Source organism: Syzygium oleosum, unplaced genomic scaffold (assembly GCF_021117445.2).
Source record: "Syzygium oleosum isolate NSW1041296 unplaced genomic scaffold, Sole_v2.1 Sole_v2.01, whole genome shotgun sequence".
Lineage (NCBI taxonomy): Eukaryota > Viridiplantae > Streptophyta > Magnoliopsida > Myrtales > Myrtaceae > Syzygium > Syzygium oleosum.
Window position 1 is genome coordinate 34,231,222 of NW_026607485.1, and position 27,067 is coordinate 34,258,288.

At 40.1% G+C, this 27,067-nt stretch overlaps 5 protein-coding genes across 6 annotated transcripts in view; 3 read left to right on the forward strand and 2 right to left on the reverse strand.

The window, feature by feature from the left end:
• Positions 1–4,431, reverse strand: part of LOC115678937 (protein LUTEIN DEFICIENT 5, chloroplastic) — an 83,931-nt gene extending 79,500 nt beyond the window's left edge. The window contains exon 1 of the mRNA XM_056312136.1: positions 4,418–4,431. The gene's annotated coding sequence lies outside the window, so the exon portion shown is untranslated. The remainder of the gene's footprint in view (positions 1–4,417) is intronic.
• Positions 2,773–8,815, forward strand: LOC115680550 (uncharacterized). Its single transcript, XM_056312185.1, has 15 exons — positions 2,773–3,279; positions 4,510–4,632; positions 4,743–4,808; positions 4,939–5,034; positions 5,129–5,212; positions 5,290–5,408; positions 5,491–5,592; positions 5,955–6,071; positions 6,642–6,710; positions 6,904–6,970; positions 7,341–7,394; positions 7,498–7,587; positions 7,849–7,902; positions 7,997–8,035; positions 8,459–8,815. Exons 1-15 carry the CDS (start codon positions 3,256–3,258, stop codon positions 8,579–8,581), a joined length of 1,227 nt encoding a protein of 408 aa, XP_056168160.1. The 5' UTR covers positions 2,773–3,255; the 3' UTR covers positions 8,582–8,815.
• A 2,130-nt stretch (positions 8,816–10,945) lies between these two features.
• Positions 10,946–12,200, reverse strand: LOC115683040 (uncharacterized). Its single transcript, XM_030607427.2, has 2 exons — positions 11,723–12,200; positions 10,946–11,593 (listed from the first exon to the last, which is right to left on the reverse strand). The coding sequence occupies exons 1-2, from the start codon at positions 11,813–11,815 to the stop codon at positions 11,336–11,338; spliced, it is 351 nt and encodes a 116-aa protein (XP_030463287.1). The 5' UTR covers positions 11,816–12,200; the 3' UTR covers positions 10,946–11,335.
• A 6,924-nt stretch (positions 12,201–19,124) lies between these two features.
• LOC115681929 (GDT1-like protein 4) lies at positions 19,125–23,038 on the forward strand. 2 transcript variants are annotated; one of them, XM_030606046.2, is made up of 9 exons: positions 19,128–19,540; positions 19,650–19,721; positions 20,045–20,179; positions 20,286–20,384; positions 20,571–20,643; positions 21,281–21,366; positions 21,822–21,905; positions 22,079–22,138; positions 22,688–23,038. In XM_030606046.2, exons 1-9 carry the CDS (start codon positions 19,442–19,444, stop codon positions 22,874–22,876), a joined length of 897 nt encoding a protein of 298 aa, XP_030461906.1. In that variant the 5' UTR covers positions 19,128–19,441; the 3' UTR covers positions 22,877–23,038. The 2 variants fall into 2 exon arrangements, with proteins under 2 accessions (XP_056177217.1, XP_030461906.1); XM_056321242.1 differs by lacking the exon at positions 19,650–19,721 and having other exon boundaries at positions 19,125–19,540.
• A 1,638-nt stretch (positions 23,039–24,676) lies between these two features.
• LOC115681940 (CRIB domain-containing protein RIC4) lies at positions 24,677–26,101 on the forward strand. The gene is made up of 3 exons (XM_030606062.2): positions 24,677–25,069; positions 25,240–25,401; positions 25,694–26,101. Exons 1-3 carry the CDS (start codon positions 24,946–24,948, stop codon positions 25,936–25,938), a joined length of 531 nt encoding a protein of 176 aa, XP_030461922.1. The 5' UTR covers positions 24,677–24,945; the 3' UTR covers positions 25,939–26,101.
• The last annotated feature ends 966 nt before the right edge of the window (positions 26,102–27,067 follow it).

Sequence of the window (27,067 nt, forward strand, 5' to 3'; positions counted from 1 at the left end):
AGCCGTGTGAAGCATTGCCTGCCGTGATTTCTTTGTATACATACTCGTTAGCTGGCCATATTATGAATCAGGCTTCTTGGACATATGAGTGGTCAGTAAAATGGTTTATCATTTTGTTTTTGCTTGATGCAATATGTCCTGTCAAAACGCCAGATATCCTATGCGCGGCAGCTCAAACTACCTGTGCTCATACTGTGCATCGATAAGGTAGGTTCATGGAGGATTGGGTAAGATATGAATGAACGACAGTGAAATTAATGATGTAACGATGAATTGGTACTTGATGTTGGTATCGTTGCCGAAATATTTGGAATTCTTTCTATTCTATCTCCGGCCTGCAGGCGGTGTTCGTATCTTTTTCCCTGATGATGCTGGATTTTATATCCGGAGGGATTCTCTTATCTTTTTGTAACTTTTTGTGCTCGAACTCGCAATCGAAGGACATGAAACAGGACTGTCTGGTTAGTTGTGATATTTCCCCTTGCCCTTTTTCGATAGGACTACAACTCTTCTCTTAGACAACGGTCGATCGGGTTTGCATTTATGGTTCAATCAATAGGTCCACCCGATAAATCGCCATCTCCCCGCCATCTCATGGTAGCCCTACCACAACACACCCAATGTTCTTCCTGTTCTCTTTCTTGCTTTGGCTGCACGAGGCACATTTAATACTTTAAAACGCACGAGATCAATCTTCTTTTTGGCTCAATGTAATTGAGAAGATCCCAAATCCTTGCAATGTGCAGCATCAAAATTTTCTTTATCACCAGATGTGAAGGTGCATGACCATTTGACATGTTGGCCAGATGCTAGTGTGGCTCGAGATCCTCCATATGGGGCTCCCAAGCGAACTCTAGAAGCACTTGCAAATGAGAGTAAGACCTAAGTTGGCAGAAAAACTGCCACATTACATCTCCAGTTGATTTAAAGTATTAGACATTTTCCACATGAGCTTGTGGTTTTTCCTATTACAAACGTGGCTTGACACGGGAGTCATTAGAGTTTTTGAAAATGCAAAGGATTTCGCTGTAGTTTAATTAAACTGAGGAAGGATTTCGCGTGAGAGGACTCGGAAACTAAACATGGACCTAAAGCAGGGCTTGGTTCGTGCGGAATCGGAAAACTCGAGTTCACCTCTGATATGCTGAAGACAGGCTGTATCTGTCCCGCTTCTTCAGGGAGAAGAAGGAGAGTGCACTCGCATGATGGCTTTTCCTTGTGATGCTGCCGAGTAATATGGTACGAGTCAGAGACAGGAAAGAAGAATGAAGACACGGGGTAAGGTCACGAAAACGAATTTCACTTGGAACGGCAATCGTGGAAAGGAAAAAGCTTAGGCTTGCAAAGGAGAATTGAATCGGCAGAAGGATCAAAACGAAAGGGCGGGTTTTAAGAAGAAGAAGAAAGGGGATCGGATCTACCCTTCCCTGTACTGAAATTCGAAAAGGCGGGATAGCAGGAGCTCAAAAGCAGCAACTGCGCAAAAACGGGTGCCGAGTGGAAGACCAAGATAACCATTAGATCAAGCGCATGAATCCGTCACGTAACCATTGGGCTTTGGCAACCATGGCCAGTCCAACGTAGTGGCTCATCAAACAAAGCCTCTGCATGAAAGATGCGCCCACGGAGTCAAATGTAAAACACGCTTTTAACTTGCATTCAAAAGAGTATTTAGGCGCGACCGTTTGCGCGCGTATTGCACCCCTTGCTCCAGGCGAGGGTCTGCAGCACATTGGGGGAGGCAAGATCAAAGCCCACAGTTGGGTATCATGCCAAGGGGGGCTCATTTGAAGTGATTCCTCCCTCCGATCGAAAGAGAGAAGTATTTCAACACCAGGTCGTTTTGTCGTGTATGCGTCCGTTTGCCACTTCAAAAGCCACGTACACGCATATTTTGGCCAAAGTTGTGTCTCGATCCAAATTGAGATTGATCATTTCATAACATTATTTCTCAAATATGGTTTTAATAGATTCATTTGTCTAATATGAGCACGATATGAGATTAACCTTTCAACACACGGTACTTGTTAAGTTTGAGATAGGTGTCCCTACATTATTAAACTCATTTAAAACATTCATTACCAAAATATTCATAGTTGTACTAGAGAATTATATGAGTTAGAAATTTGTCGCCAATTACATAATTAGAAATATATCACCCAAAATGCAGAAGAAATAGAAATGCAAAATTAGAGATTTGCTAAATTAAGGTTAGCTAAAGTGGCCATAAAAAGTAAATTGATGGGTAAAGCTCGTGTTTGAATGTGCCAAGTGTTACAACTTCACGCGAGCATACTTTTATATTATTTCTCAAATACGATTTTAATACCATTGATTTGTCAAATATGAGCCCGATTTGAGATTAATCATTTAATATATCATTAGTTAAATATGGGTAAGATAAGATATAAATGTCCGATATCGTTAAACTCTTTCAATATTTCGTCATAAACAGCTATTTGAACTATATGACATACGTGCATTTCAGAATTAGAATCTATATATACATAAAGAATCGTTTGCAAATATTTATTACCTAAATATGCGTAATTCATACGAGACAATTATGGACGAGAATACATGAAAATATATCGATTGTATTGTTTAGAAATCTATTACCAAAACATCCAAAAGAATTACATCTGCAAAACAAAAGATCTGCTAGTCCTTAATTGATCATAAAAACATGGGATCTTTGCCCACGTTGGAGATTGCCCCCGCGTTTTTACCTCCTCTGCTTCTTACCTACGCTAGACAAGAAGAGAAAGAGGCAACCTCGCTCGCGGGGGTGTTCAAATCTTTGTTTAATTGTTGGAGGTCGAAAGCAAACCCGGGTATCGCGCGGTCCAATTCTTAAATGATATCCCCGTACGGCGTTGAAGATCGTGGCAACGTTGCTCCCCCGACATCTATCTCTCCAGCATCATCTACCGTGATGCTTGGGTTGTCTCCCACCTCCCCCTCCTCCCCCCCAGAACAGAAAGAACACACTTTGGCATGAGCCGCCCTGAAATTCCAATCTTGAACGTTTCAATTCGTCAGTTCTGGTTTAACCCAGAAGAAAAGTTTCGGTTTTTGGCCAAGTTTTTCCGTCTTGAAAGCTTGTGGCTGTTGTTTGAGAATACCCAAAAGCCAAAAGGATCAGTCTTTGTCCTTGAAAGCTTTTCATCGACCCCACTTGCCCCGGAAATAAGATAGCAGAGACTTGTCGTTTGTTGCCTCTCTCTCTCTCTCTCTGCATGCTGGGTGACTTCCATGGATATCAATCCTCCAAACGCTGTGAGTTCCCCCCCCCCCCCCCCATCCCTTTTGTTGATTATGCCCTTCTACGTGGATGATTGTTGTTGTGCTTGTCCCCTGTTTCTTGCTCGATGCAATCCGATGATAAAGATCATTCCTTTTCGAAGTTAAACTGAGCGTGTCGGTGGGCTGGTAATGAGTCGATGACACAATGACACAAAGCAAAATTTTAGAATTTTAGTGCAGAAAGTTAACCGCTGAGGGTGTCTCAGTTAATTAAATTCTCTGGGTCAGCTAAAAGTTTCACAAAGCGACTTTAGCATTTGGTTTTTGCGCCCTGATGGGTTAATCGTACTTTATCTTAACTTGCCATGTTCGGACGGCTTTGCATTTGATTCCCTGCGAAAGCACACTTTAATGAGTGCAATGGGAACACAAGATTCTCGCTCTTGCTTTTTGTAGTTTTGATTAATTTGCATCTTCCTTTCATTGTTTTCTCCATGAGTGACTACTTTTTCCAGTGTGCTCAAGTTTTGTTGAATATGCTGCTTCTGAAGGCAAATATGCGATAGTATCAGATGGGGGAATTTGCCAATAGCTCGTGAGGCTTGTTAGAGTTTACATTGCGTATGACTTCAGAGGAAGCTTATTCTTTCAGAGGAATCCTGTTTTGTTTCTCTGTCTTTGGATGGTGGAATTAAATTCATGTTGAGGGTCAAGCTGATTTTGGTGTGAACTGAGCACGGCTAAGTTGTAAATTGCAAACATCAGCCATGAAATACGTCTGTCATTTCAATGAACTGCTGATTATGGGCTATGCTGCATATACATAGTTGGAGAGTTCTATGCATGTTCAGACTTTGTCATTTCAATCCCGTCATCTCCTAATTTCATGCGTTAATTAAGCTTTCTTTTGCACTAATTACTTGTTAGGTTAGGGATTACTAGTTTATGGGCAAACCTTGAGCTACACAAATGAGATTTTATTAGCCAAGAAATTACAGTAGCCGGGAGCGGTTTTTCTTTAGATTCTAAAAGTAGTGTCCTTGACCATTTTTTCCAATGTATTTGATGCATATACGGTTTTTATCGCGCAATTGAGAGCTTGATGAGTTTCGAAAAATAGATTCAAGATGTTTAATGAGATGTACATATGATATCCGTTCCTTTTATTCACTTCAGTGAGTGAGTACATTGATTTCCTTGTGGAGAAGGACACTGGAAACCTTCATTTCTTCTGACATTATTCTGTTTTTCTTTTTCCTTCAGGCTTCCCTCTTTGCAGATCAAAAGTGTAGAAAATCTAGTTTCTGTAACTTCTTTCCTGCAGCATCTTTGTTTTGTCTAGGACTCTTCATCGGGAGTGCGCTGTTGGCATCAGATTACAAAGAGGTGTATACCTACTCTTCTTAGTTCTACAGATAATCATGTTTTTTCACTGTAACTCGGTCCCGGTAGTTTATATGCTGGATGTCACAAATGAAATTGAAAATGTTTTGCAGAAATTCTCAGGATGGGATTGGAGGATAATTGATAAATCACAGAGCTCTAACACCAGCACTTGTGCAGTATGTCATCCTTTCATCCAGTGCTTGTTATTAGAGAATGGCAGTTTTGGACCTCGTCACTTTCAATTCATTTGTGCCATGCCAGATGTCTCACTTGTTGCTTAATAGCTTCTTTGTGTTTTCATTTCAGAATCGTCGCAGACCACGTGGAAGTGAGGCCTTACCAGAAGGTATTGTTGCCAGTTCTTCTGATTTGGAAATGAGGCCGTTGTGGGATTCTGCAGAGGTAAAAAAGCAGCCTGAAATGACAATAGTTTTCATTGTAGAAGATATAACATCATAGTTCTGAACATCCATTAACTTGCTTGATCTTTGGACAGGGCTCTCTTAGTTCTTCGTCTAACTTGTTTGCAATGGCTGTTGGAATCAAGCAAAAGGATCTTGTAAATAAAATGGTTACAAAGGTGAGGAGACTCTTAGCCCCTTTTTCTCGAGCTTTTATCCAGGCTAACTGTGTCAATTTTCACTTTGCACTTTGCAGTTTCTGTCAAATGATTTTGTGGTGATGCTTTTCCACTATGATGGTGTTGTTGATGAGTGGAAGGACTTAGAATGGAGTGATCGCGTCATACATGTATCTGCATTTAACCAAACTAAATGGCAAGTGGTCTTTTCCTTCAAACCCCGGTAATGATCATTCACAGTATCCTAATGGATCTTCAATCTTGTTCTACATGTCTAGGTGGTTCGCCAAACGTTTCCTTCATCCAGATATAGTTGCAGAATACAAATATATTTTTCTGTGGGATGAGGACCTAGGAGTTGAAGATTTTCACCCCGACAAGTATGTGTGCTTCACCTCATAAGCAATTCAATTTTCTTTGCTACCTTACGGGGAGTGTAAGACGTGAGAGTATCAGTGTTCCACTTTGTTAATATGCGATGCTTCATCAAATAGCTGTTAAATCTACACTCATTCAGATAATTGGTTTCTTGATCAGCACACTAATAGCGCAATGACGTACTCAGCTTCATGTTTCATTGCAAACTTTTAGTTAACTTGTTGGCAATGATTGAATGCCATACCTTATTGTTTCAATGATTGTGTGCGATACTTGAAATGGTGATTATGGTGTGGTCCAACTTCCAAATGCCTTTGACAAGATATCTGGCTCTTCCCTCCTCCAAAACACCAAATTCTTGTAGGTATATCTCTATTATCAAGACCGAAGGGCTTGAGATATCACAACCAGCCCTTGATCCAACCAAATCAGAGGTGCATCATCAAATCACTGCACGTGGGAGGAGATCGGTTGTACACAGGTATGTCCTATTATCTTTTGCCAAAGTTTGACTCCAAAATTTGGTTGATCTCATACATGCCTCTTACTACATTTATTGTTGTTTTTAAGTCATTGCTTGTTGTTGGATTGTGCGAACCTCTGTCTAGTGATGGATGGTCTCAAACGTGAACATGGAATTAGGGGAGGTAAAATGAATGTATTACCCAACATCCAGACATGCCAGGCTTTAGCAATGTCGTGCCTCCTCAGGATCTTGCCTAAGAAAATTGCCATAACCATGGAACCGACTAATTGGTGTGATTCAACCATCCAAAACAAATTTTCTTTGTCCTACAGTAGCACTTTATCTGTGGGATTTCCATGCAGTAATTGCTTTTTTTACTTGAATAACTCGACAGTTAACATAGATTTGTAAGGATGGCTACAATCAGTCACGTAGCATCATCTGAAATGTTAATGTGTTCACCGAAGGACAACTTGCGGAAACGTCAATCTGTTTACTGAATGACAATATTAGGTTGAAAGTAAGCAACTATAGAGCGGTATTGATTTGTGGATTGAAGTACTATCTTTCTTCTTTTGTCAACAGGAGGACTTTCAAGCCTGGTGGTCCTGGTAAAGGTTGTGGTTCGAACAGTACAGCTCCTCCATGCACTGGGTAGGTGCACTGCACTATATACTATTGAAAGTGCTTTGTATCTGTTGGGTGTACTTTATATGCACTGGATTGTCTGTTTTTTGCAGGCTATTCTTTTCAGACTTTTATATTCGAGATAATTTACTCCTTTTTCCTTCTGCTGATCGTCTAGTATGGTCTTCTGTAGAAACTAAGTGGATATAATCTGTTACAGGTGGATAGAGATGATGGCTCCGGTTTTCTCTAGAGCTGCCTGGCGCTGTGTATGGTATATGATTCAGGTGTTCCATTTTTCTTGTGTCTGGTTTATGTCTTTTTCTAGGACATCAAAAGGTTCTGCTTGTTATTGGGGCCATGTCAATTGGAAGAGATGTCTAGGTTAGATAGGTAGCCATTAAGATGTGCAGGATGATATCTTTATTGTATGAGTTTAAATCTGATTTTGAATTGCACGCTTACTGTCTGATTTGGACTAGAATAATAAAGTTGGAAACTGCTGCATTTGATAATCTACATGTGTATAATAGAATGATAATTATAGTCACTACATTTTAAACTCATGGATGATATAGGGTGACCCAGTTCGGCCCAACCTTTTACAGAGGCAGATGAGTTACTCACCACTGTGTGCATTCTTAACTTTCTTAACAGAATGATTTGATCCATGCTTGGGGCCTAGACACACAACTTGGTTACTGCGCTCAAGTCAGTTTAACTTTCTCTACTCAGCCATCGATGTAGACTCAACCTGCTTTCCTTCTTAAACATCTTCAAGTTGGAGATTATTTACTTCAGTTTGTCTTGACAGGGTGATCGAATCAAGAATGTAGGCATTGTGGATGCTGAGTATATAGTGCATTATAATCGGCCGACACTCGGCGGTGGCATTGAAAACAAGGTTTGGACTATTACGGTTATCATTCTCTCAAGGTGCAGCATCTTGAATGCTGAATCAGCATAATATAGAAATAGTTATCAAAATCGTAAGGTTTGCATGCTATGCAGACATCATTTACGGGTCCTGACCAAAAAAAAAACGGACATCATTTACTGGTGAAATAGTTCAGTGTTGAAATTATCTTGAGGATTTTCTGTTGGTAATTGGGTTGTTAAGGTTATTTTTTATTGTTTTCTTCATCTTTACAACTCATGCTTGCAGTCGGACTCACAGTCACATAACGATACTTCTGAGACTGAAAAAGTGGAATCAGAGGTATTGTCTGATTTTTTACCTTCATTGATTATTGCAAACTTCTGGCAAATATCTGCGTGACTGGAAATTGTATATTGCCATCCTTCTTGTGCAGGCACAATCAAGGTCTCATAAACATGATCCTAGAGTTGAAGTAAGTTTCCCCTCATTTGCGACAATTTCCTTACCGTCTTATAATGAAGAAGAAGAAGCAAATGACGCATTCTAAAAGTTTTTTTCCCGTCATTTGACTTTCAAAGCATGATGTTTATTTTTATGAACTGAGATGTCTATTCAAACAACTAATTGAGAGAGGATATAGAATGAAGTGCTATTTCATGTTGGGTTTGAGATGTAGGTATTACTTATCGAATGTCACACTATATTCAGTGATATGTTGGCTGATAGAACTTCCTAGCTTATGTGATAGATAAGTTCAGCGCTTATCATATAAATGGATGCCTATTAGTATGGTGATACTATTCATCTTCTCATGGGCTAGTGAATGAGGTTTTTGAGTGCTTGGGGCCTAGACACACTACTGGTGATACTAATCACGTTCTTAATGTGTCAGCAGGTGAGGAGGCAGTCATATATCGAACTCGCAATATTCAGAAAAAGATGGAAGAAAGCTGTCAAGGAAGATGAATGTTGGACTGATCCGTACCCTCAAGCTGCAAAGGACAATATCATGGCCTAATGTCCAGCAATGCTCCTCTTGAGAAGAATTCTTTAGATTGATGGCTATACACAATGCAAAGAGGACCGAGGCTGCAGTCGATTATAGGCATTGAGAAGATAAGCCTCGTATCTTAAAGCATAGTTTATGCAGTGCCGGGGCTTCAAAGGTACCATGTACATCGTGCCGCTGCTCCTGTATATAATTGAATCCTCCTTTTCAATTGCAAGGTTGATGATTAGGTTGCGAGGTAAATGCTCTCTCTATACCTCGATATCATTCCTTTTGTTTGTCCGGTTGAGACCATCTTCGAGACTGCAGAGTGGCATAGACTATCAGGAAGCAATTTTTGTATGACTCTCACCGAGCGTACTCTTTCGTCAGACCACTGGCCAATGTTTCATAAAACATATAAAGAGGGTCCATAAAAGGTTGTACGCTTTCGGCCTATCTCGTACTATTTCATATGATCTGTTGACCGGTGCACATTATGACAAGCCATAATGAACTACAAGATCTTTACAGTTTGTAACTTCAGGAATTACCGCCGTTTCAGGCTTCTCTAGATTATCTTGTTGATTCGGAGTCGGAGGTAATCTGTGGCAAATGATTGCTCTTTCTTTTGGCCCTTTTTTACCCTGTTGCGGTGGGCACTTTCAGTGACACTGCTAATGATTTTTGTTGAGTTGCAATCATGAGGAGTGTCTGCCTAGCATTGCTCCAAATTCTGGGAATTGAATGATTGAAAATGACCTCCCACTGAATATTGCTTCATATTTAGGTCTCCACTTGCCCAAAATTACATCCTCTGTATCATAATTAGTACTGTGCAAGTGCAAGCTCCTCTAGTACAAGTCGAACACGACTATATCGACTCAATCTAATTGCACAGAGCCACAGCGTATCTTGTTTCAATATCGGGCAACAAAATTGGTCTTATAAAACGCATCTCTCTCATCCTTCTCCTATGAAGATAACAATGATAAACACTCATTGACATAAGTTGGTAAAAGAGAATTAATAGAGAAACAACAGAGGGATGGCTATTGCAGTTGAAGGACATTCTACTAGAAGACTGTAAAGTCTCACGGACAAAATCCAGAAGAAGCAAAGAGGCACATGGTCTGCTGCCCAGAAGTTTTTTTAAGAATAAAAAAGCAGAAAACTAAAAAAGATTCCACAGTACAGTTCTCAAGACAACACATTCAGAATGAGGGTGGATTTGTATGATGAGCCCCACAAGATTGAAAAAGAAATTTATCACTCCCAAAGCACACACAGCACAAGTGGACTGAATCACTTGTTGTCGAAGTGAGAGTTCTTAGATATATCCTCCTCTGAAGAATGAATAAACAAATGCCAAGTTATTAAATAAGGATAAGAAACCTGTTCCTAATGAAATCCTATTCCATCAATAGGGAAGCGAAGAATGCAGTTGAAGCTGAGGCAAGCCAAGCAAATGTCAATAGCAATAAAGCAGATATAGCTTGGCTTAATTGCCCCCAACTTCCACCCACTCCTTAATATATGGTTGGCCTCACCTACATTCATTAATTTCCCTCATCCATCTCATCTGCCAACTATTACAAACTCATCTCTCTCCCTCTCCCTCTTCCTTTAAGCCAAGGTGCCCCATTTGACCAAAGCATGGTGCCGGCCAGATCAGGACATGACCCATAAGAACCAGGCACGACATTCCCTTATATTAAAATCCTTAAACTTTGTCTCCATGACTGATGACTCCAAAAATTTTATTGTACCTAATCTGCTAGAGAAAAGACCAAGAAAGTGTTTTGTGAAATCACCCGCGATCGATTTACTTCATAAGCTAATAATAAGCCCATGAACGATTTACTTTCACCACGTGCCAAGATCTGTAGTGCTGCTCCACAAAGTACCATAGGAAGAAGAAGAAGAAGAAGACCTCTTGCTTCTGAGCAAGCTCTTCCTCTAATGACCATGCATGTATATGCAATACCAGAACGAAAAATTCGAACGTTAAACACCCACTGGTGCAAGGAAAAGGAGAGCACGACTCAGCTGGAGCGCAGCGCCGAAAGGGAGATCTGGAAAATACTCTTTTAGCTCAAAGTCAAACAACACGAGAAGCACATTGACTGGCCTCAACTATTATGTCTTAATAATAATGATGTACAGTCAGAAATGCAACTAAAGCGCTCTTCTTGCTTATCATCCGGGCAATGTCATCAACCAACAAAGATACTGAGAAAGAAATTTAATAGGAAAGAAGAAAAAATAAGATCTGATCACGCTTTAGTAATACAAAACTTCAGTGGAGCAGATTCAAGAACAATTATACTTCTCCTCCACCCACGGATGCAAGTCCCAATGTCGGGTCAGAGAGAGAGAGAGAGATCAAAGACATAAAAATAAGGACCCATTTGCTTGTACTAAGGACAACGTTCATAGGAATCCTAAACTGCCAAAGCTTTCACAGGCAAGGTCTTGCTATTTCCAGCAAAAACCACCTCCTCTTGCCAAATGACAATAAAAATAAACCCCAGCTACAAATAGCAAAACCCATCTGGAACTAGCGATTCCCTATGTGATGATAACAAATTACGACTTAAGTTACCTTATAAACAATTCTTCTTCCCTTTTTCTTTTCAAGAATCTAACACAGATATTCTTCCCCACTCACGCTCCCTAGCAGAAATAAAGCTTACCCCCTCCCCCCCCCCCCCCCCAAATTTTAATAAAGTAGAACAGATGAAGACAAAATATTATTTTCAGAGTAGGAAGTGGAGGAGGGGCTCAGAGATGGCATCCAAAGCAATTGCAGGTCTTGGGAGTGAAAGAACAGAAGCCAAAAGGGCGGTTTGGGATGTTGCAATTGATGGCATAGCAACATGGAGATGGCAAGCACACCCCTCTTGCTCCACCACAGCAAGTGCACAGTGCACATATCTGGAAGCTCCCCAATCTCCTCCTTGTCTCATTCAACTCCACCATCTCAAATTTGCCTTGCTCCACCAATGGCACCATCTCTTCCTCTGCTGGCGACTCGTTTGCCTACCAAGAACATTCAAACCAGTGATTACCCAGATGAAAAAAATCACAACTTTGGGAAGGAAAATGAAGGGATCTAGGATTTCTGGAGCTAAATTGCGGATAGCAACAGAAAGAGGGAGAGGCACTCACATGGAGTAAAGCTGCTTGATTTGGAGGGATGCAACTGGCAAAGGCGAAGAAGAGGGCAAGAAAGAGAGACAACAGAATCCCATGAGTAGACATAACTTGTTTTTCAGTTTCAGGGGTTGGCTTTGATGGCTGGGTTGTGTGGAAGGGAGAAGTGGGTTTTCCAATCTGAGTAACGAAAAGAGTTTTTCGGCGTTGGCTAGTGCATAAAAATGCTTTGCTTCTTGCTTGCTAATGGTTTTTGGGATCCTTAAACGGTGCTGAATTGTTATAGGGCCTCTTGAAAGTTTTAGAAAGTGGAGAGGTGTTGAAATTGGGTTTGGTAGAAGGGGATAGAGAGAAGGGTTTCCTCAGTACTTTGCCACTCAGTTTCTCACAGAAGTTAAGGAGAGAGTGATGCAGCTGGTGTTGCGAAGTAATACTGTTTCCCACACCGTCCCACTCCTAGTCCTAGTTGTGAGAGGCCCACTGGTGAGCACACACTCACACCCATTTTAGCTACTTCAGGATTGGCAATATGGCCACGTGTATCAATCGGGGCCCTTCATGGATATGATTCTTTTGATCTTAGGTCCATCTTTGATGGAAGACATGGTGCTGCTCTGTTCATACCAATACTTCACTCTTTTTACCCTCGTTTCTTTTTTTATATATTTCTTGCTAAGCTGTCCGTACTTCACCTGTCAACATCATTGATTTTCTCTCAAATGTTTGGTTTGCTGCCAAAACAATTTCTTGTTTTTTCTCTTGCTTCCTTTTTCCCCCCTCTGCGGTGTGTGAGCAGTGCTAAGGATCTTTGAGCTGTCACTTGGACAGTTGGACTTGGACAGTGGAGGGCTGAAATTGTTGACTGCCGCTCATCAAGTAAAAGACCGGGTCAACCTGTCGAAATAAACTACTGTTGAAATCTTTCAAAAAAGTTTTGCGAAATCTTTAAAATAAGTTTTGCTCTTTTCTACCCCAACTGGAGATCTCCCCAATTTTATGCAGATCAACAACACGAAAGCAGAATGTGAATGCCTTTCCACCATACTATTATTTACAAAGATTTCATATGTCACAGTCCCGAAATTTGTGAGGCTCGATATATAGAGAAATGATCCGAGGGAACGAAATAAGCCTTGAACTAATAAAGACCTAAGATTTCTTGAAAATGTATATTTGTATTCAAGATATATTTTGTATTTAATGGGTAAACAGTAGTCTTATATTTAATAGGATGGACAATAATTAGGAAGAATAGATGTCTACCATTTGATTAAGGGGCGATCAACGATAGTAATTGGAAGATTGAGCAATAAAAATACATTCTCTCCCAAATTTTCTCTTTCTACAGTCTGGGTGAATTAGTAGCCGAGCAATCAATCCTAGGGAAAAAAGCTTAACTTACGTGACCCAATGAACCAAATGAAGCCTAAGAAGTCGCACGACCTCGATCTCGAGCATCGGGCCGTGACAAGTGGTATCAGAGCTCGAGTTGAAGAGAGTTTGTTCAAAAAGATCAAAAAGCATATTAAGTGGTCAAAAGAATGTCGAACCAACGAGTTGCCGCTATTGTTGTTGTTGGTAAGGCTCCCCAAGAGAAGGAGACCCACGGTAGAGCCAAGAAGAGGGCTCCCTCGACGGACTTCGTCATGTTGGCCCTCGAAAAAAGGGTTCCCTAGAATGAAGGCCACCATGGTGAAATTAGTGAAGGACTCAAAGAGGTGAAACAAAAGGGTGAGTTCGTTTCGCAGAAAATAAATGATTTGAAAAATATTTTCCGAAAAATGATCGCTTATATCGTTTAGAAAAATAAATGAATGGAAAATTTTTTCATCATCCATGAAAATAGTTACACATAGATTATTATTTATAATGAAAATATTTTTCGTTGACTAATTTTTCTAAATAATATAAGCAATTATTTTTTGGAAAATGTTTTCTAAATCACTTATTTTCCGCAAAATGAACAAACCCAAATAATCGATAAGGTCAAAGAGATGCTACACCTCAAATTCATGACCATCGCGAACAAATTCATGGCCCCCTTGCACTTGAAGGACAAGGCATTGAAGATAGAAATCCTAGGGCTTAATTAGGACAATTTCCACGAAGTCGAGGTTAAAGCTTTGAAGTTGGAGGTCTAAGAGCTCAAGACCCAACTAGTCTTGTGTAAGACTAGTATTGCATATGTACCAAACTCATTCAAGTAGCGCACAAGGTGGATGTGCCAAAGCCCTAGGAGTTCAAGGGCAAGTAGTCCGCTAAAGAAGGGGACAACTTCATTTGGAGTAATAGAAGAATACTTTGACGCCGTTAGCATTCAAGACGAATTGGCCAAGGTAAAAAAAGCATTTTATGTCCCTACTTGATGATGCCTTGCTTTGGTGCCGAAATAGGTGTGATGAGACCAAGAGAGATGCCGATCCCATCAACACGTGGGATGATTTTGTGAAAGAATTTCAGGATTACTTTTTCCCTGAGTTCGCCCAAAAAAAAAAGCATCTAGCAAACTTCACACACTTGAACAAAAGGGCACAGTCCGGGAGTACGTGAAGGAGTTCACCAAACTCAAACACCAAATTCCCAACTTAAGGGAGGAGGAAGCTCTTGGCGCATTCATGGATGGTTTGAGGCCTTGGGCCCAACTCGAACTCAAAAGACGGGATGTCTGAAGTATCTCAAAGGCACTAAACGTAGCCGAGTCTCTTGCCAACTTCACCAATCAGGAATCTCCCAAGTCCAAAGGGAAAGGATGGAGAATGGATTGCCACCACGATGAGGACAGGGAAGGCGAAGTTACCTGTGGTCGAAGAGATTGACGGGGAAGATCACGAGGAGAAGGCCCTTCCAAACTATCCAACCAAAAGTGGAACCGACCCCAAGGTGACTCCCACAAAGAAAGGGAGAAGAGGCCACCACCATCACCTTGCTTCTTTTGCAACGGTTTCCATTGGTCCCAAGATTGTTCAAAGAGGAACAAACTCGCGGCATTTCTCACCATGGAGGGAGAGGAACAAGCAAAGCAAGAAAAGAGAGAAGTGTGGCTCAAAACCACAAAGATTCTTAACTTCGTAAACACTCAAACACCGTTCGTAAGCCTCCGAGTACAAGTTTTCCATTTGTGGAAGTCAAAGTTAATAGCACAAAACTCTATGCCTTGATGGACACAGGTGCGTTAATACATGTTCTTGTCGAGTGAAGCAGCAAAAAATTTGGGACTTCGAGCAGAACCTACTAGGACATCAGTTTAAGGCAGTCAACTTGGATGATATACCGGCCATTGGCATTGCTCGGAATGTGGAACTACACATCGGTGATAGGAAAGGCAAATTCCTTATCGAGGTAATACTGCTTGATGAATATGATCTTATTTTGGGTTTGTAATTCTCCATAATCGACATGAGAACCAAGTCAATTATTATCTCCGACCAAAAATGCCCATCGGTGGTATGGATGATCTTTGGTTGACGGAGATCAAAAGGATCTCCACTATCCGACTCGTGTATGAAGGTCGAGAGTTGAGGAGCTTGTAATCGAGTTGACAGCGAAGCCACAATTTTTGGAGGGACTGAAGGTGGAGTTGAGGCGACCTATGCCAACTCAAACTCAAAGTGAGATGTCGATCCATTTGCATTTTCCAAGAAATGGAATACTTGCTGAGTAACTTGGAAAAGGCAAGAAGGAATTGCTTTGTGGAACGAGTTGGGATTCAAGAGCCGTATAGCTGACAAATCAAGAAGAAAAAGACCAAGTGCATCGGAAACAAAAGAATCGCCAACCTTTGAAGAAACCAACAATCCAAGAGAAGGATGCGATTGGGCAAGCAAAAGACTCCGAGTTGAGAGCATAGAGGGCGTCACTCGATTGGGTGAGGGCGAATATGACAGTCTTGAGCCTTCCAAAGCTCGATGTACCAAGAAATTATCCGAGGGAACGGAATAAGCTCAGTAGTTGGGAAGAATATATCTCCACCGTTTGATCAAGGGGCGATTAGCGATAGTAATTGGAAGAGCTTGTGTATAAATAGAGGTGCTCTTCTTATCATTTGCATCATCTAACATTTGACTAATAGAAATATATTTTCTCCTACAATTTCTCTCTCTAAACACTTTCTCTATCTACCATCCAGGTGGGTTAGTACTTAAGTGATCGATCTTTGAAAAAAAAACGCTTAGCTTAGGCGATCCAACGAACCAAAGAAAGCCTACGCTGCTGCACGGTCTTGAGCTCAAGCGTTGGCTCGTGACACGTTCATATTTTATCAGGATAGGTGATTTTCATGGTGAGACAGCTTTTTTAACAAGTAATCCTGATTTGGGTACATTCTATTCTACTAAAGCGTGGATTTAGAAAATGGAAGCAATATAGGGCATCGAATGGGAACATGAATTACACTGAGTTGAAGTCGGACGCGAGTTTTGCCGTGTGAGTCGCAATGAATTTACAGTCGCAACGCAAAATAAAACCCAAGTTTGAACCTGGAAGCTGAGTATGTCATTGAAATGACTATATAAATGCATCGTGGTTCGAGTCATGCCGAAGTAGCTGAAAAGGAAACGGATTTCGTCCATCTGCACTGGTCCAACACACTTCTAAGAGGAGCTGATAAATTGCTTTGAGACAGAAACAGAAATGAATGGAAGCAGATGATGAATTTCCTAAAACTGGTAGATGAGTCAATGGCACAATAGCAGATGATGCACATTCTTCTCAGTTACAACATGCTTATGCCACTAAGCTGTCAAACTTTTGTCAACCTGAACTTTTCTCTGTAAACTATAGAAAAACCCAGGGACAGCACTCTTTCGTGCGGCTAAAGATGGCCGAGCATATTGAAGTTTTAGGTAGCGAATGATAACCATTCCGTTCCGGAATGAGTTCCTGAACCAGAAATAGATTTTTCTATTTCTGGTTCCTGGATGAGTTTTTGAGAAAAAAAACCCGTTTGATAATGACAAAAAATTTCTATTTCTAGAACAGAAATCCGTTTGATAACAGCACAAAATTTCTATTTCCTGAAATAAAAACCCGTTTGATAAACAACAGAAAATTCTATTTCCAGGAACAAAAATCCATTTTTTTAGAAATGGAATAAAAAATCCGAAAAATTCACAAAAATCTTTAAAAAAATTCAGAAAATCCCAAAAAATTGAAAAATTCCAGAAAAAATCATCAAAATGTCGAGAAAATAAAAAAAAATTAGATTTCGGGAAAATAGGAAATTTGTTGAATTTTTTCAAAAAAAATCAAGAAATCAAAAATTTCAAAACTTCACAGAATTGCTTAGAATACCTATGGCCACCCACTTTTAGTGAAATTTAAATTTTTTTAGGTGCCCAAAAAAAATCAAAAAATCAAAAATTTCAAAACTTCACAGAATAGTTTAGAATACATGTGGCCACCCACTTTGAGTGAAATTTAAATTTTTTAAGGTGCCCAAAAAAATTCAAAAACTCAAAAATTTCAAAACTTTCTGGAATGGCTTAGAATATCGTGGCCACCCACTTTGAGTGAAATTTTAATTTTTGGAGGTGAAAAAAAAGCAAAAAATAAAAAATTTCAAAACTTCACAGAATGACTTAGAATACATGTGGCCATCCACTTTGAGTGAAATTTAAATTTTTTTAGGTGAAAAAAAACATAAAAAATCAAAAATTTCAAAACTTCACAGAATGACTTACAATACCTCTAGCCACCCACTTTGAGTAAAATTTAATTTTTTTTAGATGCCCAAATGGTATTTTTGATTTTATTTTTGATTTTTTTTGGTTCCTAAAGAAAATTAAATTTCACTCAAAGTGGATGGCCACATGTATTCTAAGCCACTCTGTGAAGTTTTGAAAATTTTTCTTTTTTGCTTATTTTTATTTTTTTTTCGACACCTAAAAAAAATTAAATTTCACTCAAAGTGGGTGGCCACAGGTATTCTAAGCAATTATGTGAAGTTTTTTATTTTTTTCGGCACCTAAAAAAATTTAAATTTCGCTTAAAGTGGATGGCCACAGGTATTCTAAGCCATTTTGTGAAGTTTTGAAATTTTTTATTTTTTTATTTTTTTCGGCACCTAAAAAAATAAAATTTCGCTCAAAGTGGGTGGCCACAGGTATTTTAAGCCATTCTGTAAAGTTTTGAAATTTTTACTTTTTTGCTTATTTTTATTTTTTTTTGGCATATAAAAAAATTTAAATTTCACTCAAAGTGGGTGGCCACAGGTATTTTAAGCTATTCTGTGAAGTTTTGAAATTTTTTATTTTTTTTTAATTTTTTTGGCACCTAAAAAAATTTAAATTTCACTCAAAGTGGATGGCCACAAGTATTCTAAGCCATTCTGTGAAGTTTTGAAATTTTTGATTTTTTGCTTTTTTTTTATTTTTTTCGGCACCTAAAAAAATAAAATTTCGCTCAAATTGGGTGGCCACAGGTATTCTAAGATATTCTGTGAAGTTTTTAAATTTTAGAATTTTTTATTTTATTTTTGGCAACTAAAAAAATTAAATTTTGCTCAAAGTGGGTGGCCATAGTTTTTCTAAGCCATTTTGTGAAATTTTGAAATTTTTTATTTTTATTTATTTATTTTTATTTTTTTCGGTACCTAAAAAAATTTAAATTTTACTAAAAGTGGGTAGCCACAGATTCTAAACCATTCTGTTAAGTTTTGAAATTTTTGATTTTTTGCTTTTTTTTCTCACCTCAAAGATCGTGACTTCCATATGAATATGTGTGCCGAAGAAAATGAATTCCTCTGAAATGGTTCTCACTTTTGTTCCAGAAATGAAAAATCAACTTTTTTTTTGTTCTCATTTCTGGTTTCAGAATCAGTTTTGGAAGCAAACTTGTCCCGGAAATAGAAAAATGAAATTGCATTACCAAACGGGTTTCTGGTCCAAAACTGATTCTGGAAACAAAAAACCAGTTCTGGACAGAACCAGAACGGTTTTCACGCGGCACCTTAGTTCTTTTTGATCTAGCCTGCTGAACGGTCGAGATAGATATTGGCCCTTTTAAGCTTTACAGTCACATCCATGTCAGAAAAACTTCAGATGGTCAAGAAACTTTATTGGACAGCTGTGGCAAAGCAATAATCCGCACTCAAATCATGGAGTCATTTTCTTTCACGATTTGAACCACGTCTTAGATCGAGCTCGTTTAACCCTTTTACGTCGCCATGCATGGATTACAACAGTACCAAATTACGCCATCTCTTTCTACTCTATCGAATCGAAAAATTTGATGGCAACTCCCGCACTACCTATTTAACCTTTCGAAAAATCCCATATCATATTTTACAATCGAGACGCTCTTGAATACTAAGTTCAGTTTGGTCTCGAGAGAACTAAAAGACACAAAAATAATTCATTCGTCCTAAAGTAAACAGGTTTTTTTTTTTTAACCTTTTTGTGCCCAAAATCTTTCCCTTGTTAAAAAAAACAAAGGGAGATCCAGAAGGTCAAACCTTCTCGGGCGGTGAAGTGAAACTGAAGATCCAATTTTTCGCGTTGATACTACGAAGCTTCGCCTTTTTCACTGCTTTTGGAGAGATCTCCGCTCGATCTCTCTCCCTTTCCCTCTCTCTCTCTCTCTCTCTCTCTCTCTCGACGCGAGGAGAAATGCAGATCGTGCCCAGATCTGAGCTCGTCGAATTCGTGCCCGCGTCGCTCTAGCGCAGATTCGAGAGATACCCAGAAGGAAAAATCCCTCCTTTTCGTCTGGGCTGCATCGGAGAGAGCGATCGGGACAATGGGTCCGTCCCCGATCAGGATTCGCGCCGTCTTTCCTGGTCTCTTGGTCTTTGTAGCTCTCGCCCTCTTGGCTGTCGCTCCGATCGCTTCTGCCCAGGTGTCAAAAGCTTCTTCTTTTTCGCTCGTCGGCGTGTTCGTGTATGTGGGTGTGCGTGTGCGTGTTTGTGTGTGCGGTGCTGATGCACTGCGTTGCGCGTGTTGATTAGGATACTCTTGCTGGAACTGAGAGGGGAGATGATAGGGAGTCGATCGTCAGGGATCTGGGCCGGCGCAGCAAGGTGAGTTGACTTTTTCCATCTGCCTGGGCTAGTTAAGTTGAGTAACAGAGGAAATTGTGGAGTTTTCTTTAGCTTTGGGTGGTCTTTTGACTGCGAAATTTCTAGTTCCATCGGCATAAGTTTCACATACGAATTGGGGAAAAAAGGGGTTTCTCTGGCATTGGCTTGAATTTGATCTTTGATGCTTTTAGCTAGCTGAGCCCGCTTAGAAAGAATCGGCTCGGTGATTGTTGTTCTGTTCATACTGATTTCTATTTTTGAAGAGCAATCTGCATGGGCATCTGAAAGGTTAGAGTACTTACGAGATGAAAATCTTGGTGCAGATTATCCTCAACAAGCTGGGTAATGGTGCTGCTGAGGATGGCGCCTCTGTTGGGATAAGTATTGGTTTGGATGGTCCTGGTCTTGGAATTTTTGATGCATTCTTTGCGAGTCTGTCGATGATCCTCGTCAGTGAGGTTTGCCTGCTTTTATCACATTGCTGCACATATCGTATTTCTTGAGCTGGTTTTTCCGTTAATTGGCTTTACAGTTGTCTTTACTTATGTTTTCTCACGCTGCTAGATCGGAGACGAGACCTTTATAATAGCAGCTTTGATGGCAATGCGCCACCCAAAGTCAATTGTGTTGTCTGGCGCTCTCACGGCATTGATTGTAATGACAGTAAGTAAGCTCCTGCTTTTATTTGCGTTTCATGATTGAACTTTGCCTTTACTGTCTTGTCCTCGTGCTTTGCGTGGTTCTGATATTTCTTGGTTTGCACAATGGCTCCGCAAACTCTAAAGATTGGCATGTGGTTATGTCTTCTGAGGGTCTCGTCTATAAGTAATTGCTGCAAATGTTGCTTAGGTGCTTTCCACTGGACTTGGTAGAGTTGTCCCAAATCTGATATCGAGGAAGCATACAAATAGTGCAGCCACAGGTACACATTTTCTAGTTTACCATGTTACTTTTTTAATTGGGAATGTATTTAAGATGTGCACTAGGCTTTCTGGGCAGTCCTCTAATGGCAGGTTCATATAACGAGGTTTCTTTGCAAGTTTGCCTTTCTTCTAGGCGCTTTAGGTACATGTAATCTTTCTTAGGAAAATCTATGGGTTTTAAAAGTCAAGGTTGAAACATTTTGAAGAAAATGTTACAGTGTTACTTTTGGCTCGTCTTTCTGATGAGTTCACATGGGAAGAGGGTTTTATTAGCATCTATCTGAAAACTGTAGGATTTTTTAGATGAGTTTCGTTCTTCATTGTTTCATTCCTGATATACTACTAGTTCCTTCTGTTTTATTTGACTTCTCAGCCAATAATATTGTGATAGTGAGTAGGATTTTGGTCATTGACTATATCCATGGCACAGCTTGCCATCCATGCGTTATTGCTCGATAGACATGTTCAAGAATGATGCACTTAGATCATTGATGTAAATCTGTATTTTCCTATTTGGATCACGATAGGGATATCTTTCCACTGTTCCTGTTAGGGATTTTGATAGGTTATATTTCGCGAGAAAAGCATATTTTGGAAGCCAGTTGTTTGATGAATTTATATTCTCTTTCTTGTCAGTTCTATACCTATTTTTTGGGTTGCGGTTACTTTATATAGCATGGAGGTCAGATTCAAAGTCATCTCAAAAGAAAGAAATGGAGGAGGTATGTTTTAATTCGTCTTTCCGAAACTATGTTGTTCCTCTAGAATCCAATTTGTCTAGTCTGTGGCCTTTTCTTTCTTTGTATTCGGAAAGTTTGTGTCAATTTCAATAGAGACCTGCCATATGGTTGGTAGAAATCAAACTGCTTGGAGTGATTTTTCTTTGTGATATTGATGGCCTTGCATGGAGCCATTATTGATGACCAGAATTTGTTGCCATGAAGCAGACTTTGGATAGACTGCGTACTTTGGTGCTTTTAGGGACTGTCTATATTACTGTGCATTTTTATTTTGGCCAACTATTTGCAATGTGTTAAGTATTTTCAATGTCCAGTAGCTGCACATGCAATGCTTGTGGTCCTTCCTTTTTGAATGTAAATGCTGAAGCATTTAGGAATTAGGTGCTTTGACTGTAACCATTTGAGAACTTTATGGATTCCATATTTGACATATGCAGGTAGAAGAGAAACTAGAGACCGGACAAGGGAAAACAACCTTCCGCCGTTTCTTTTCAAGATTTTGTACGCCCATCTTTCTAGAGGTGTGCCTTTTATATAGGTTTTTATTTGGACTATCTATTGCATCTGGTTTCTACTAAGATCTGATTATATTTGTATACTGTTGTGACATTCGAGTTTTCTAGCTTGTTGTACAGAAGTTTTTTCCAATTCTTATACAATTCCTGCAACTAACAACATTGTTTCTCCTATACAGTCCTTTATTTTGACCTTCTTGGCAGAATGGGGAGATCGTAGCCAAATTGCTACAATCGCTGTAAGATTCTTCCCTTTGCTATAGTCTTCCTACTCTGTGGGCCTGTATTGTGAACTGCTTTGTGAATTTCTTGATTTTGCTCTCTTTCGTTGGAATCTCTTGGGAAACTTTCTGGGTTCATTAAAAACCTTGGTTTTGATTTGGTTTCAGTGATTCTTAGTTTACCCTTTTCTTTGCTGGCAAGCTATTGTTTTCTAGACATGTCTAAGCAATGGATATTCTTGTCTTTTCCTGTTATCTCACCTTGATATTCTTAGTTTACGTTTGTTTGCCTCATTATGGTATGTAAGTTGTCCTCATATGTGGTATATTGAATCTTTTATGTTGAGCTATTGGTTGACAAAAAGAGTGAGCTCTGTTGTCACGATGTTTGCTTGATCAGCAGTAGGATTAACACACAAGTCTTAGCTGCTTTGTACTTTATATGTTAGAATCTTTTGGGCACATGGTTATTCATCCTGCATGCATTTCTTCGGATATCTGAATTATTCACCATTTTATGTTTATTTGAATTCTAGTGGGGTGTTGAGTAATTTTGATATCTTGCAGCTAGCAACACACAAGAATGCCGTTGGAGTGGCTGTTGGGGCGACAATAGGACACACCATATGTACATCGGTTGCAGTGGTGGGTGGAAGCATGTTAGCATCCAAGATCTCACAGCGGACAGTTGCTACCGTTGGTGGCCTTCTCTTTCTTTGTTTTTCTTTGTCTTCATATTTTTACCCTCCCTTATAGGTAATATTGTAGGCTAACATGATTCTTTATGAGCTCTGAAAAACCCGTGCTTCCTCTTTCTCTTCACGAAAGTTGATATTAACTGCTGATAATTAGACCTTTTCAGTGATCTTTTGTAAAATGTTGGCGCGTGTTAAAAGTCTTCTGGTTTTTTTTCTCCTCCTTTCTCTATCTTGAATGTACTTTCTGCGGCTTATCAATGACCTTTTCAAAATCCAATAAAATTTTTGGCTTGAGTCAAACATGTTCCTCTGAGAACTTGATTCATCTCAAGTTGATTGTAACTGAGAAACTTGTTTTATGTTCTGCTTGGAAGTCTAATTCCACTGGAAGTCAATGCATCTATAGTTGAGTAGCCATTGAAGCTGTGTAAAAACAATCACCTGATGGATTACAAATCGCACTCATTGGATTAAGAGCTCAAAGTGAATGATGTGAAAAGTGACTATTTGGAGCAGAGTCACTCAATTTACATGAAAAATGTCATATAAGTCTTGTGTTTTCAATTACAATTCACAATGACATTCTTCATTTTAACATCGTTCGATGTATTTTGGGCATAATTTGCCTCGGGACGTAAAAATGTGAGAGTTTCGCCAACAGACCGGGATAAGAAGGTAATGGTAAGATAAAGAATTGCAATGGTTGCAATGGCAATGGTATTCCGACTGGATTATTCAGTTGAATTTCAGCCAATTTCATAGTCTGTTTTGCGAAAAATGTACGTGCTTCCTTTTTCTGAGTGTAGTCAATTCTGAGTAAGCAAGAAGTTTTACTGATAAATTTAGGAAAGCAGGAATGGCCTTCTGCAAACAGTATCAAACTACATAAGTTGTGAAAAGATAATTATAGGAAATGCTCTCTCTATTTTTCGGAAGTTTGACACATTTAAGAAAGTTAATCAGTGAAGTGTTCCCTTGGGTTTTCATAGTAATTAAATATCTTTTGTGGAGACGGAAAATTCTCTTAGACCGTGCGTTTCACATAACATATGGAACTTACGGAGTCTTGCAATCAGTTGGTTTGAGTGTCAACTGATTCTAATGGAACGATGGATGATTGCTCTCCCGCCAAGAAGATGGAGTATTTGCTACTCAAAAGGGCTAACTGAGCACTCCCCACGAAGTAGTATTGTGCACCTCTATATCCACATTCCTCAACTACCACTGTCGTAGTATAAAGTAGATATAGTTATGTGACAGCAACCTGCTAAAGCTCGTCATTGTCTTCTAATTAGTAATCATCAATTGTCGTTGTTCTCGTTATTGTTACGTCTTTGGTGAGTCGATCTACGTAAGACAGGAATGAGACAAGAAAATGACGTTCGAGCAGACAAACTATCAACAGAAAGAAGGCCATAATCAATCTGTCTATGCAAGTATCTGTCTTACATAACAAATGCACAAGGCTTATATGTCCCATGGTGCTTTCATTGGCTCCTTCAAGATCAAGCAATGGCCGGATATTGCGTGTCTTCTCTACCAGCACCCAACTAGGAGTTCAAAAGATTGATGAGTATCTGTCGTGAGATGTGTAGAGTCCACATCAAGAAAAATGGTGGGTTTGGCTTATTCCACAAGTGAGGTTAGTGAAAGGTGGGAACCCACTTCGCACTCTTGAACATGCAGAGTTCCCCACCAAACCAAAAAGATAAAAAGTTTTAACAGAATTTGGAATGAGTAGGTTGTACTTTAGCCACTTGAAAAGACTGATTTTGGGTGATTAACATGTACGTGGGGGTTGGATTGGAGTGTTCCTCCATGTCGATTACTTGTTAATGTGTACCCATCTGTAAGATTTTTACTAAACAACAGCAACACTAACAACGCCTTGTCCACAAGTATCCATCATTCTGGGAGGCTGACCAGCAATTTTTCTTTTAGCCCTCTCCCTACCAAACGCCCAACTGATATAAGTATCGTCTCTTTCTGTGTATCTCGTGTTATTGTATTATCCAGAGATGCGCCCTCGGCAATCGGCATTGCGTATTGTTTCCTCTTCCAAGGCCGACATCTCTCTCTGAGAGAGGCATATTCTTCCTCTTCTTTTGTCAGGCGATTCGTTAAGAAATGAGAGACAGAATGGAAAGGTTTGTCCTCCTTCCATTTGCTGTCGGCTGTATGTCTGAATCAAGTGTCGCCATAGCTACCCAGAATCGTCAGCGATCGAAGAATGTCGACTCCCCACCATTAAGTCTCTCTCTCTCTCTCGCGCGCGCATGCCCACATATACTTTGAATGCACACACAAAATGCATTTGCACATAGCACTGGACACAGCACACGGGCACGCACAAATGTGTCAAATTCAAATCTCCCCTTCATCATTTGCGCGTTTAGTAACGTTCAGGCTCAAATTGTGAAGGGACTGATCAGGAAGCGACAGATCGAGACCAGGAGGAAGAAGGGAGCTTGTCGGATGAAAGTACGAAAAGCTCCTTCAGCTTGATGGCTCTTCCGAAGCCCAACATATCGACCGGCATTCAAAGGCTAATCAAAGGCTTCAGAAGCATCTCTCACTTATTCGGTACATAGTACGCTTGTCACCCGTGCATCGGCATTGTAAACTTTTCTCAAATACGAAGTTACTTGTTTGTTCAATGTGTTATTGCTAGAGAGACATGGAAAAAAGTCTAATGAAGTAAATTCACTAGACAAAGATCATCTGAAAATATAGTTGGCCCTGTCATTGACATGCTGACATTTTAAGCAGCACCACTTCCAAAAACATCTAGGGCCAAGTTCTATGAAAGTTTGATCATCTTACTCTATATTTCTGAGCACGATTTCTTGTCGTAAGAACCATTTGATGTTTTCAGTGTATAAGGAGGAGGACATGGAAGAGGAGGAGATGGAGATAGAAATAGGACTCCCAACAAATGTGAAGCATGTGACCCACATTGGATGGGATGGATGTGCAGCCCTCAACCCCATCAAGGGCTGGGAATGTCTCGTCCCTCCCGATCACAAGCCGCTCCACCCTCCCGACGAGCAAGATCAGCTGTTTCCCTCGTCTGCCGATGCTTCTTTAGCACAGTCTGAGCATTCCAGATCGATTGCATAGGCGAGAACTGCTCCTCTTTGCGTGGATGATACTGATGAATTATGTTTGGTGTCAATTCAAACCTTTCTCCGTATTTAATTTGTATAAAGTGAAAACTGTATCCCAGATAAAGCTTGAATCATAGGTAAAATATGATGTATAGCATTACCATTGGTTTGGTGAACTGAGAAGCTTCTTATTCCGGATCTCGTCTAAATTCACGGAGTTCACTTGACATGGCTTGATTATGCAGTAATCAAGTAGAATTTCACAGAATTCCGGGTAGTTACATCTGTTAATTACCAACGAACAGATACAATGTTTTGACACGGAATAATAAGTAAATGGTGAATTCTGTAGGAAGTCGCCGGGCAAGTAGGATGAGAAAGATTTTATCGATCGACAGCAAATCGATCCATCGATCAATAGCAGCACACATGCAGCAAGATGTTGCTGTGAATGGTTAGAGGAGTTTCATATTAGGCTTGGTGTGTCTGACCAAGATGAGGATCTTTAAGCCGTCCATCTCTAGTTGTGAAGTTTTCAAAACAAGTGACCCAAATCCATATCAGTCCTGCTTGATGAACCAGATCGATACCTCTCAGCTTGTTAGTTTTATCATTTGGTTTCCCTTTGGCAGAAACAAAAAGCAACAGATACACTGTGGAATTCATTCGGTTGGACATCCTTGTCTCAAATCAAACTCAATCAATATGTACTGTTCTTCGTGAGCTTCACATGAAAATTTACTATTGCGCTCGGCGAATCAATTCCACCGGCGGCGACCGTGCTTCCGGCCATCGACGCTTCTCGATAACCCTTTAACTCTACCAATATCAACCCTCATCTCTCTCTCTCTCTCATCCTAAAATAGCGAACCGCCGGAAAGAAAAGTCTAATCGTAACCACGTCATCTGTTTTCATCCCCGAGCGACCGACATCACCCCCGAGACCCATCACGTGCTCACACGCTCGTGCCACCCCCGGTCCCCCCCCTCCTAACCCCGCACGGCCCCGCCGGGTTCCCCCCGAGACCCGACCCGACCCGACCCGGTTAAAGGGGAAAAAAAAACGGGTGAGGATTCGAAAAGCAGGCTTTTGACTAGGGCTGAGGGCTTTAAAGCCCATTTATGGTACACCTAGCCGCATA

Coding starts and splice junctions, on each gene's coding strand:
- LOC115680550 (XM_056312185.1), top strand. CDS start 3,256: ATGGATATCAATCCTCCAAACGCT. Junction 5,213..5,289: donor TAAATAAAATGGTTACAAAG/GTGAGGAGACTC, acceptor TGCACTTTGCAG/TTTCTGTCAAATGATTTTGT. Junction 6,711..6,903: donor ACAGCTCCTCCATGCACTGG/GTAGGTGCACTG, acceptor AATCTGTTACAG/GTGGATAGAGATGATGGCTC.
- LOC115681929 (XM_030606046.2), top strand. CDS start 19,442: ATGGGTCCGTCCCCGATCAGGATTCGCGCCGTCTTTCCTGGTCTCTTG. Junction 19,722..20,044: donor ATCTGGGCCGGCGCAGCAAG/GTGAGTTGACTT, acceptor ATCTTGGTGCAG/ATTATCCTCAACAAGCTGGG. Junction 20,385..20,570: donor CGGCATTGATTGTAATGACA/GTAAGTAAGCTC, acceptor AATGTTGCTTAG/GTGCTTTCCACTGGACTTGG.
- LOC115683040 (XM_030607427.2), bottom strand. CDS start 11,815: ATGTCTACTCATGGGATTCTGTTGTCTCTCTTTCTTGCCCTCTTCTTC. Junction 11,594..11,722: donor ATCAAGCAGCTTTACTCCAT/GTGAGTGCCTCT, acceptor TGTTCTTGGTAG/GCAAACGAGTCGCCAGCAGA.
- LOC115681940 (XM_030606062.2), top strand. CDS start 24,946: ATGAGAGACAGAATGGAAAGGTTTGTCCTCCTTCCATTTGCTGTCGGC. Junction 25,070..25,239: donor TGTCGACTCCCCACCATTAA/GTCTCTCTCTCT, acceptor CAAATTGTGAAG/GGACTGATCAGGAAGCGACA. Junction 25,402..25,693: donor AAGCATCTCTCACTTATTCG/GTACATAGTACG, acceptor TGATGTTTTCAG/TGTATAAGGAGGAGGACATG.